Raw genomic sequence first — 12,855 nt, forward strand, 5'->3', positions numbered from 1 at the left:
ACTGTGACTGTGTAAACTGGACAACCCTCGTGTCCGGGAGTGTTATCTAGGAGGGGTATCCCTAAACCTCATCAGGAGAGGAAGACCATTATGCTGGTCCACTGGTTCTAACTTCAGTGGGTCTCATGGATTCCGGGCTAGAAGTGCCTGGGGTGGAAGCCTAACCTCCTGACTGTATTATATCCTCCCCCAGCCCACACACATCATGCCTTTTCTTCTCTCCTGCCTACAGTCCCTATCTCCCCCGGAAAAGCCCTTCCTAGACCATTTGGCTACATGGTTTAATCAATTCAGACATCAAAAGAATGCCTAGGAACTAAATATAATTGAAGTTTGTTTGTTGATCTTATTTAAATAGTAATACATGCGTGTGATTAAAAAAGGTTTCCAGTTGAGTAAAAGAAAATACAATGAGAAGTAAGGCTTCTACCCAAATTAGTGCTTTAAAATGTACAAATGGCATAAATGTACATGCGTATCTCTCTCTGTGTACAGTGTAGACTGGGAACGAGATAGAAACAAAGTTCAGGAGAGAGTGAAAGTCACGTTACGGGGCAGATAGTGTGAATCATGTGTGGGAAGTTGTTTCACAGAGATCTGTTTCACATTCAAGGCTATGGGATATCGAATGTGGTGCCTGTTTAAGAGTCCTAGAGGGACATGAAGAATTGGTCCGATGCATCCGGTTTGATAACAAGAGGATTGTCAGTGGGGCCTATGATGGGTATGTATTTCAGATTTCTAAGTGCACTGCTGCCATGGTATCTAGAGGAAAAGGAGTGCTGAATATTAAGCAGCTACGTATCTGCCAGTTCTGTGCCCGGTCCTTTCTGTGTAACGGTGGATGGCAGGTGTTGCCGTACCGCTTGATCAAGTGAGGCCACTCTGGCCCAGAAGGATGAGCAGTCTTGCCCCAAGTTTAGCAGAGCCTCTGTAACTCCTGTGCTTACACCTTTAACCATTATTGTAAAGGTTGTGTGGGAATTCAGTTCTTTGCCTTCGCCCTAAATTAAACCAACTGTGTGTGTGTGTGTGTGTGTGTGTGTGTGTGTGTGTTCGGCGATACATTTCCTTTCCCCTTTTGGTTAATTGAACAAATACTCTTTAAAAAGCCTCGTGACTTTTTAAATGAGCAAGTGGCAACTGTAAACCTTTCAAGGTGACCTTGTATATACTCACAGATTAGTTGGTCTGTTTATGCTCCTATTATTAACTTTCAGCATTTGCTTAGTTTGAAGAAAGGTATCCTTGGAATTTCCCAGAGAGCCCTAGTTTCTGTCAGCAGCACCTACTCAGCCCTAGAGAGCCCCCTGATTAATGAATTTGGTGACATAGATTATCAAGTCAGGAACTGAGTTCAGATAGCATGAAGTTGTTTTCTTATCTCCCTTAAAAATATTTCTTCACAGTTTCAGCAATCCTGAGAATGTGTAGGTCCTTGTTTTTTCCAAAATCAGATGTAATTAGTTTAAGTAATTTGTAAAAACATAAGCATGTTCTCCATTAGCTTATTATTATTTTTTAAAATTTATTTTGAGAGAGAGATTGAGAGTACAAGTGGAGAGAGGCAGAGAGAGAGGGAGAGAGAATCCCGAGCAGGCGCCACACTGTCAGCATAGAGCCCGATGCCGGGCTTGATCCCACAAACTGCAGGATCACACCCTGAGCCGAGATCAAGGGTCAGATGCTCAACCAGTGGAGCCACCCAGGCACCCCTCCACTAGCTTTTATACTAGCAGTTCACGTGCACTCCTTTCTATCAAGGAAGTGCTCGACAATATATAAAATGTTAACTTTCCCACTAATCGCAGTCTTCTTTTCTAGGAAAATTAAAGTTTGGGACTTGCAAGCTGCTCTTGACCCTCGAGCCCCAGCAAGCACGTTGTGTTTGCGCACGTTGGTGGTAGGTAATCTGTTGAAGTGGGAGTGGTTCCCGTGCTGGAGGGTGGCCTCCTGCAGATGGACCTGCCCAGCTGTGTCACAGGAAATCTTGTGTATCTCACAGCGTGCCTTCAGAGAAATGCACTGTTTTGTTCATTTTGGTTAGCCCAAATCAGAGAGTAATTGACATTGACGTTACAGTGAGCTCTTCCCTAAGGAACATTAATACAACTTAAAACATGAAAGCAGACATCCTCATTTGTAGGTGGATTGGTTTGCTCGTAGAGCACAAAGTATTTCCTTCCTAAAGATTTGGAAGAGTTCGTTTGTTTATTTATTTATTTATTTATTTATTTATTTATTTTGATGTTTATTCATTTTTGAGAGATGGGGAGAGAGCATGAGTGGGGGAGAGGCAGAGAGAGAGGGAGACACAGAATTCCAAGCAGGCTGCAGGCTCCGAGCTGTCAGCACAGAGCCCAATGCGGGGCTCAAACCCACAAACTGTGAGATCATGACCTAAGCTGAAGTCGGACGCTTAACCGACTGAGCCACCCAGGTGCCCCTTGGGAGAGTTCTTAATACGGGTATCTGGTTACGTTGAATTTTTATAATACAGCACATTTCTGTATTATTAAGATGGAATTTCTCCTCAGTCTATATTGTATGAATTATTGCTTTGGCATTTAAAAATACTTTATGTAAATCTTGTTTTAACATCTTTAGCAGGCTCATTATTTCTAGTAGTCTGGTTGCTTTTGTTATATTAATGAGGAGACAGTTTTTTGAAAATATTGATAGATTTTTCGTATTTTTCGTAGCTTTACCTTTTATTCTATTTCTTTGCTTCTTGCATCGATTAGAACATGCAGAACTGTGGTGAGGGCCATTCTTGTTTTCTTCGTGATTTTAATGAGAATGCTTCTTACATTCCACCATTAATTTTGAGTTTGGCTGTGGTTGAGATAGATATTCATGGTAATGTTAAAAACACTATCCTTCTGGTCCTTTTTGCAGTGTATCAAGAATGGGTATTAAATATTGTTGTTTACCTTTCCAAGATCTTTGGTGAGGCGATCACATAATTTTTCTTCTTTGACACATTAATGAGCCAGGATCTCAGATACAAAGATTAATTTAAAGAAGAGGCCTAGAAGGAAAAGCCAGAGTTTTGTCCCTGGGGTGAAGGACAAAGATCAGTAAGCTCTGGAACATTCAGTAAGCCTGGATAAGTAGCTGCATTTTCAGCCTGCGCCAGAGCACGGGTAGAAATGAGGGATTGAAAAGGTCTCATTTTACTCATCAAGCTGTTACATTTCACAGGAACATTCTGGACGTGTGTTTCGGCTACAGTTTGATGAATTTCAGATCATCAGCAGCTCCCATGATGACACTATTTTGATTTGGGATTTCTTAAACGTGCCTCCCAGTGCCCAGAATGAGACCCGTTCTCCCTCCAGAACATACACTTACATCTCCAGATAACAGTCTGCACTTTACCCGTTTCAGGTGAGTACACCCCACGTTTAATCTTGCTAATTGAATTCATCTTCCCTTTGGGGGAATTTTGTGATTTGGGTTCCCCATCGATAGGAACCAAAGTGATTAGTGTTTTTTAGCTGTGTCAACTTTGCAGTTCTCATGTAAGGCTAGATCTTTATGGTCACATTAAAATAAGATCTAAATCAGAGTCCTACATATTGTGGGTTTTCACATGGGCAGACAGTGTGATTCCTGTTTTTAGAAACTGATTTCCTAAATGATTTCCTGTCAATTTAACACAGGCAAGGTCCTTCAGATTCTGTTTTGGGGTGCAGGAATCTCCTTTTTCTCTTTCCTGTTTTTCAGTTCTTTTATTTAAAAAAAAAAAAAAAATCAACATCAGCCAAACACTCAAACTTCCCCCTCTGTCCCCGGTATAATCTACCCACCATCACTGTCCCCTAGAAGAGGAATGAAAGAAAGGTGTTTGTTGAGTGAGCCCCTAAAACCCGTTCTTCGTCCACTAGATGCAGCAGGTACCCTGGAGGCAAAGTCCTTTGCTCTGGTTACAGGAAGAGTTAGACCATTGTAACCATTGATGATGGCATGTTTTGATTACTAAGGGTGTCCAGTCTAGAGGATGAGAAGCCTTACTTGGCTGTGTCCTGGGACCTGATGACCCTGTTCATCTGGAGCAGTGTTTCCAGCTCTGAATATTTTGCAAGGGGGCCAGTAAATCCTGTGCACGTTAAACTTTACAGATTGAATAAATTGGTTTGTACCTACTTGTATTACTATGTATATATGTATGTAAAGACTGATTAATAAATAAAATTCGTACTTATTTTAAAATATTACTTACTACTTAGTGGCTCTTTATCGTTGTATGTTTTCTGCTCATTAGATGTTAAAAGTGTAAAGAGAGTTTAGATGCAGAATTGTGGGGAGAAAAAAAAAGGGCCCTTAGATCACCAAGTTACCATCATTTCTAATACTTCTTACTTAAGGCTCTAAGGCCCAAAACACAGATGTCCAGGAAGTTGTCTTACCCAAGAGTCAGCAGACTATAGGCAGAGTCCAAATTTGTTCCACTGCCTGATTTTATTCCCCTGCTACAGCAAGCTAAGAATAGTTTTTTACACTTTTAAATAATTGAAAAAAATTAGAAGAAGAGTACTATTTCATGACACACGAAAATTATATGAAATTCAAGTTCTAGTGTCCATGAATGAAATTTTATTATAATAGCCATGCTCACTTGTTTACGTATTGTCTGTGGCTGTTTTCATACTTCATTGGAAGAGTTGACTAGATGCCACAGAGACCATATGGCTTGTGACATCTAAACTATTTATTAGACAGCTCTTTAAGAAAGTTTGCCGTCCTCCAGTCTTGCCCTTGTGCCATCGATTAGTGATAAACCAAGGGTCTGCAGGAATGGCAAATAAGCTTTTTCTTCATCCTGGCTGAGTTTGATCAGTAGTGCCTGGCTGGAGTGCTGCCTTTGGAAGGATTCTGGGACCTTGTGACCCCAAGGGATAATGCTGTGATGGGTTGGCAGTGTCTGCCTGGCTGTGGGAGGTGAGCAGTAATGACCTGTAAGCCACATACATAGTTACTGTTCCTGGTCCCAAGTGCGTTCATATTATTTCTCATGATAGCGACCATCTATCTGCCTTGCCACCTTCTCTCTGGATGGATTCTTCCTAAGTTGAAAAAACTGTATGGCAGAATTATTACATTTTTTGAATGGAGCCTTAAAATAGATACAATGGGGGACTACAGAGGAAGAAGGCAAGGATCTCTTGAGTGATTGTTCCTCTGCGCTTCAACCGCCCTTCCCCAAAATCCTAAGGAAGATACAGGGAAGGAGAAATGGACCTAGATGAAAACTGGTTTCCCTCCTGGTCTTTCCTCTCCCTCTTCAGCCCGCTCTCCATTCTGCTGTCAGTTAGGATCATCTTAAGCCCTGCCTCTGCCGTCCTCTGCCTTACTGGTTTCCTGCCGTTCACGGGATCATGGTTCAACTACTTCACATTAGCTGACAGGACTTTGAGCGTCTGGCTGTTACCTTGTGTCCTCACTATCCTCCCCATGCTCCCGTCTCCTGTTACTCCCTTCCAAAACCCTAGCTGCAGCCAGACTGAACTCTGTTTAATGTCTCTAATTACACTACAGTAGTGCAGACCTCCACCATCTCCCTCCCCTTGCTTGTGTCATTATGGCTTCTAGACAGCCCCACTCCCCCTCTGCCCTTTCATTTCATGCTTAATTTATTATTTGATATTGAAATGGTTTGCACGCCTGTCCCACTCACAAGGCCGTGGGCCCCCTTGTGTTGCGGAGCTCCAGGGTTCATTGGAGTCCCCGGTATATTGTAAGCGCTCATTGATGTTTGTTGGGCAAGTGACACCCATGGCCAAAATGACATATTTGTGTTTTTTCTCCAAGGCCACACAAGAATTTACCCTTAAGTAGATAAATACAGTTTTAGGGTATTCCTGCAGTCACCTTCAGCAAGCATAAAGATAATAAGTCAGTGAAAAATTGGAGTAAATCATCTAAACTGACACGGTCAGGTACTAGATACATTCCGTAGGTAGACAGGTCACCTAGATGTACGTGTCTCCCTCTGCCCCTGCTGCCCCTGTTGTTTTTTAAACCAGTTTTACGGAGATAGGATTTGTGCAAAACTTGCACTCGTTTAGTGTACCGTTTGATGAGTTTTTACAAATGTATACCTGAAAATACCTCCACAATCAAGAATATTTCTGTCACCCTCAAAAGTTCCCTTGTGCCACCTTTGTAGTCAAAGCCTGACCCCATCCCAGCCTTAGCAAAGACTGGCCTGCATCAGTTTACATTTTCTAAAGTGCACTGTCCACTGTGGTAGCCAATAGCCACTTGTGGCTATTGAGCTCTTGATATGTGGCCAGTGTGACTCAGGAACTAAATTTTAAATTAAATTTTAATTGAATTTAATTGAATGTTTAATTGTATTTAATCATACTTTATTTAACATTACATTCAAATAGTTACACATAGGTAGTGATTCCTGTTTGGACCGGCATAGTTTCAAAAGTTTTATATTTTTAGCTTTTACATTTCCGTCTTTGATCATTTAATTTGTGTGTGTGGTGTGAGATAAGAAAGTCACTGGTCTTTTTATATAGCTGTCTAGTTGTTCCAGCACTATCTGATTAAAAGAATTTCCGTTTCTCATAGAATTGCTTTAGCGTCTTTGTCCAAAAGTCAATTGACCATTTATTTGTAGGTGTATTTCTGGACTCTGTTCTAAGTCCATGATTTATGTGGCGGTCCTTTCGCCAATACCATAGTGTGTAATAAATGTTCCAACTTAAAAAAAAAATTGCTTTGACTATTCTAGATTCTTTAGGTTTTCATATTCAGTTTTGAATTGTCAAAGTCTGTGAAAAGGACAACTGGGATTATAGTTAGTACTGCATTGAATTGTAAGATCATTCTGGGGGAGAATTTCCACCTTAACAAATGTTGAGTCTTACAACCCATAAACATGGTAGAACTCTCTATTATTTAGGTCTTCTTCAGCCTCCTGGCAGTATTGCACTTTTGCTTTGCTTTGCTTCCCTTTGCTTTGCAAAAGCAGCTTTGCACATCTTTTGTTCAATTTAGTTCATTCTTTTTCTTTTCTAAGCTATACATTTTCCTCTGCACATTGCTTTAGCTGCATCCCACCTATGCTTTTGTTTTTCCACATAAGAGCAGCACATAAAATAGGACATGGGCAACTGTAGCTGGAATGGATAGTCTCAGGGGAATAGGTGTTTCAGAGAACAACTTAAGTGGTTAACGCTTTTTTTTTTCTTCTGTATTTTTGATATGTGTGTTTGTCTTCACATTCTGTTTAGAGAGGTACGTGGTAAAATCCAAGACATCCATAGTATGTTTTCCCTCTCTGGCATATTTAGTAGATGAATGTTAGAACACAGTAAAATTTCACAAATTGGACAACTTTTACATATTACTTTAAAGTGCCCCGGAACAAGATTTCTTTGGTTGAGAAATGGAATAATGGTCACCAATGGTGTTTTCTCTCGTTGGCTGTGGTAGAAAGGAAACTGTGGTGTTACTTCTTCCAGGCCCTCCTCCCGCCCCTTTTTGGGAATGTAAGAACAACTGCCCTTGTTATGATCCACAATTATAAATCAATGGAAAAATCTTATCTGCTTTTTAAGCAGCACAAGCAGTGAAACCTCAAATGTGTTTGTCTCTTCAAAGTGAATTACTTTTGACAACCTTGGCAGTCAGCTCTATAGATTTTACTGCTCTTTTCCAAATTCTTTTCATTTATTGTAACATGAAAAAAATTATTACCATGTGATACTGTAAGATTTATGCATAATAAGAAACACTACCCTAATGATGATTTAACCTTGCAGTAAAATATTCACCCCTAAAATAGAAGGTAAGAGTATTTCTATGTCAGGAAAGTTAGCAACAGATTTATTTGCTGAGTCATTTTTTTAAATTACTAACTCCTAAGAGCTAATATATACAGTAGTTCCCTTTTTTATTACAAGACAATATAAGATCATTATTAGGAAATTAGAATAAGTAGATAAGCCAAAAGAAAATAAACTCCTACTCATGATTCATCATTATTCACTCCCTTGTAGATATTCTTTCAGGCTTTCTAAAATTATGGTTGAGAACTGTATATGTTTTTAAAATGCTTTTTTCCCCCCTTTATTGTAAATTTGTTCCTTGTCTGTAATGTCAGTATTTGTCTAAATCACCATCCCTAATGGCAAAATAATATTCAGTTGTTTGCATGGGCCCTGTTATGTACATAAGTTTTCCCCCAGCTTTTAGCTGTTATAAAACACACTGCTGTAATCATTCTTTTAGCTTAATCTTTGCTTTATTACCTTTGGATAAAATTCTAGAAATGTCTGCAGTGTCAGGTTTAAAGGTATGATGTTTAAAGACTTTGGTTCCTAGAGTCATGTTACTCACCAGAAGAGTTAAATCAGTTTACGTTCCTGCCAGCAGTGTTTGAGAGTGCCTACTCCTTATCTGTGGATGTTAATGTTTTAAAAATAATACTCTTAAAGATCCTTCATGCGAAAGCTGTGGTGAATGAAATTAAATCTCTCTTGAACTCATTGAAAAGGCTTATTAGGATTCTTGATCTTTATGAAAATAGACAACCTTTTAGGAAAGTTTCCTTTAAAAAAACATACAAGCTTTTAAAAAAATCTTTCTCTTTTTGTCAGAGAATCTTAGACATATAGGTAACTTTTAGATCTTGTAGGCTATTGGTTTAGTGCTGTGTTTGGAAAGGGTTGTGACCCATTAGTGATTGTGAAATCATTCTAATGGATTTTGACTTTGTTTTGATGAGATTTAGAATAGAAAATGTCAGCCTGCATTGTACATAGTAATGATAAGTTTAGGTGCGTGCGTGCGTGTGTGTGCGTGTACACATATTCATATACATGGATGAGTGTAGAATATATGATTAAAATGTGTCCCTGACTCAAGGTCACCATCAAAACAATATTTAACATTCAGTAGTCTTTCCCTCTACATTGTATTGTCCTTTTATAAATGATTTATTTCAAAAAGAAGTAGTTTCTGATTATTAGCATTCTATTTAGAATGAATACTTTATTTACTAGTTTTTGCATATTTTTGTTTCACAATGATAGATGAGGGCTCTCTCGGGCAGATAAGAGACCAGCCGTCGTAGGCTTTGGATGTCATAAAAGATTATGCTAACTATAAAATCTAACATGAAGCATATTTTGTTACATGCATAATTTTTAGCAGGAAGCACTGAAAGATGTACGTTATAGGGGTCAGTCATCTCTTCTAATGCCCTCTCTGTCACTTAATGGCTAATGCTTTGAGCTAAACAATGTGTCTGAGCCTTAGTTCTTTTATTTGTAAAGTGGGTATAATAGTTTCTACCTCATAAGAATGTTGTGGTTTTAAATAAATATGATGCCTGGTATGTAGTACACTCAAAACATCTTGCAGCTTTTATTTTTTATATATTTTTATATAATACATAAAGTCTATTTTTTTATATTTTTGTATGTTTTATATATTTGAAAATCAGTAATGTGTTATGTGTGCACAAGGGCATGTCTGTGTGGATGTGGATGGGCTGTGGTGTATATCTCCATGTCTAACCAGAATATCCATCCATACTCCCTTTGTGTTTTGTTTTGTTGTTTTGTTTTCCCAGGGTTTCCTAGTCTTGAACTACTGGCTACATGGCTACCAAATGCCTAAGGGAGTTCTTCGCAGCTGAGTTATGAAGCTGGAATTGGTTCTAGACGCTGGGTAGATGCAAAGCAGCCTAACTCTTCCAAGTACCAACATTTCTCACCTCCGATTCTGGCCTCTACTTTGAGAAGGATACCTTAGCTTCACCGACTTCCAGTAGAACAGAAGCCCATTTCCTCCCCCCATCAGTGAAAAAAAACAAAATCTAATGCTTCAAATGTAAATTGTTCATATAAAAGGAACGTACAGTCTGTCTGTTTTACAGAAGTAAATCGACCATCAAGAGAAGACTTGGCCTCTAATTTATATTGCTTTGCACTTTGGTCTGATACTAAGAAACCGCATTCTTCTTTGGTGAAATTTTGGGTGCCAAACACCTACCCAGAATGTCCAGGGCTTTCCTTTTCAGAAGTTAGCATTCTCCTTTTGACCGTCCAAGTCATTATGAATTCTGACCTGTATTAGGAACATGTTGGACAATGGAAACATTTCTCTGGTTTGTTTTAGTAATATTTTTTGGGTCACACTTCCTTTCTGTACCAATTTCTTTTAATTTAAAGAACTATAAGCCAGGTTATATTATCTCCCAACAGGTAATATAGCTCTTTTCTTTTATTAACTGTTCTCTGTCCCCCAACCATCTGATATTTGGTAGAGTAACACTTTTACACGTGTGCTTGCCTCCTAATTTAAAATACTGTATCCGCATGTAGATATAATGTACATAACAGTTTAACCTCAAGGTTGCTAGAGTCAGGGCCCCTGTGCCTGAGACACTAATACAGAGTGTGTTCGCACTTAGCCATGGGCTGGGCTCAAGAACCTGATACCAGGGTTGATGTGGATTACCTAGAACCCTTCCTGCAGTATTCATACGGTATTTTTATTTTGTCATTGTCATTTTGTGTGTATGTGTGTGGTGTGTGTGGTTTTAACGGGAATCTTGTTTTTAAAATGTAGTTTCTAAAGGTTAACACAAAATGTTTCATTCATTGTGCAGCATATACAACAGAGAGGTACCTTAACATTATTTTTTGTTGTTCTTTTCCTCCCAAGTACTTCTCTGAGTACTAGCGTTCATTTGACTTCACTGTCAAAGATCATTCTTCCGTGCATTAGTAGCCCTGGAAAGGGAGGAACAAGAAGGCCCTGTTGACTGGGTTTCCTGGCTCTGGAATTCAGGCATCCTGGCTTTACCAGGATGTTAACCGGGTCTGCTCATATGTTGGAGCCCGTATCCCATGGCAGGTTGCTTCAGGGGCCCATCTTGGGTGGAAGGGTACTCCTGTGTGGTGCAAAGCCTCAAGCTCCTGAATCCCGTTGCCGTCATCTCTGGTGTCACATGTCGCTGTGGCCCTGGCAGGTTCTCAAAGCTCCCGAGTGCCCCGCAGCCCGAATGTGTGAATGGCACTCTCACGCCGACCGTGCACCGAAAGGACTTTGGCATTCGGTTGGCACTCCTTTTCCCTTGTTCAATATTAGGTTCCTGTTTGCCCCTTGCCATTGTTTCCAAAGATTAAGCAACGTCAGTAACATTTTAAAGGACCAATAAGAACCTCCTGTTAACTAAACCTCTTCCCGTGGAAGCACACTCTATAACTAAAGGGAAGGGCCCTGGGCTCTGTTCTGTCCTTTGCATTGAGAACGGTGTGGGGATCAAAGTGTGTGTATGTGATTTGTTTATTGGTTTGGCTTGGCTTTTTTAATTTTTCTTTTCTCCTTTTCTAAAAATGCATCCTTCCCTTCCACATGTTACCAAATTAATTTCTATTTTTGAGAAGTTGAGTCTCCAAGTGTAAAAAAAATAAATAAATAAAAGGAAATCTCTATTTCGTGAGGTAGATGTTGTAAGCTTGACAGTGGCTGTGGAAGTGAGTTCACCTTTACCACTCTCCACCTTACAGCTTTATATCAGACTGGTTAGGAGAGCCCGGGGGTGTGGGAGGGGCGGGGGAGGAGGCAATTCTTCTGAACGAATGGACTTTCTGTTGTTGTTTTTGCATGTTTAATATAGAAGTTCTTGTTCCTTGGGAGATCATGGCCTTTGAATATGCACACAACCTTTGAATTGTGCCTATTAAATTATAGCAGGGGACTCTGGCACCCAAGGAATTCTGACTTTCTGGGATTATAGTAGTAATTCCCAGCCGTACTCTGGACTTTATTTTGCTAACCATAATTGAGCAACTGTAAATTACTGCTATATTAATGTTTTAAAGCACTGGGATAGTCTAATTCTAACTTGTAATTAATTATGTTTGCCAATTATCTGTTTGAAATAAATTTGTGTCTGAACAGCTATTGAAACTGTTAAATTGTACAGATATTATTCATGACAGCTTTGTACTGTGGAATGTGCTTAATAAAAAACAAAAAGTTTGACTTTTGTCCAATAAATTGCTAAGTAATGTCAATAAATCAAGTATGAGTATTATGCAGTACACCTAATCTGGCTTCATGCAATTGTTACTTCAGCTACTAATTCAAAGCCAATACTCTTAATAAAGTGTTGCAATACTCTGATGCTCTGTTAAGAAATTTTTCAAAAAAAAAACACAACCAACTGTTATGTTCTCTCAGTAATTCAGTGATGTACCATTAAAGTTTGTAGATTAAAAAACAACAACAACAACTCATCTGCTCTGTAAAATGAGGTTGAAATCAAACTGCTTTTTGACTTGGGAGAGGTTTGTGTGGGATAATACCAGTCCGTGCTGGGGCGTCTTGCTCTTCTGTTTCACTTTCACCTGAGGAGCTGGGGGCTGGCTTCCCCATAAGTTCTTTCTTCACTGCTTCACAAGTTACTGTAAAAATCCGAAAACGGCCCCTTCAGTGTCCCAAGCGGCTCTGAGGGTAAGTGGATCCTCTGGTTCTCGAAGAAGCAGGTGGAGGTGTGGAAAGCACGCTTGCTGTCTGACCCCGGTAAATGCAGGACGTGGGACTGTTGTCCACGTTCACAGATGCACACACCACTGGCTGGTTACTAAATCAGGAAGGGTACCGTTTGCGTGTGTAGGATTCTGCTCAGAAGTCCTGTGTGGTAGCGGAAGTTTCCGCGTAACTAGATCCCCCCCCCCACCCCCCCCATCAACCTGCCAGATTGGTAATGTGGACTTTGGGGATGAGAATGTTTCTAGACAGTATTGCCTCCATCCATTTTTCTTGTAAATGTTTTAAAAATATGTAACATGCATATGATTAAGCAGACCTATGTAC

At 39.8% G+C, this 12,855-nt stretch overlaps 1 protein-coding gene across 15 annotated transcripts in view; it reads left to right on the forward strand.

Moving 5' to 3' along the window:
• FBXW11 (F-box and WD repeat domain containing 11) overlaps positions 1-12,162 on the forward strand; it is a 120,481-nt gene extending 108,319 nt beyond the window's left edge. For 13 of the 15 annotated variants that reach the window (XM_049648677.1, XM_049648675.1, XM_049648671.1 and 10 more), the window contains 4 exons: positions 614-724; positions 1,825-1,903; positions 3,205-3,390; positions 9,599-12,162. In XM_049648677.1, coding sequence (XP_049504634.1) covers positions 614-724; positions 1,825-1,903; positions 3,205-3,366 — 352 coding nt within the window. In that variant the 3' untranslated portion in view covers positions 3,367-3,390; positions 9,599-12,162. Of the gene's footprint in view, positions 1-613; positions 725-1,824; positions 1,904-3,204; positions 3,391-3,890; positions 4,138-9,598 lie in introns of all 15 variants that reach the window. The other 2 variants (XR_007461588.1, XR_007461589.1) reach the window with 2 other exon arrangements.
• The last annotated feature ends 693 nt before the right edge of the window (positions 12,163-12,855 follow it).

Source organism: Panthera uncia (genome assembly GCF_023721935.1).
Source record: "Panthera uncia isolate 11264 chromosome A1 unlocalized genomic scaffold, Puncia_PCG_1.0 HiC_scaffold_17, whole genome shotgun sequence".
In the NCBI taxonomy this organism is placed as follows: Eukaryota; Metazoa; Chordata; class Mammalia; order Carnivora; family Felidae; genus Panthera; species Panthera uncia.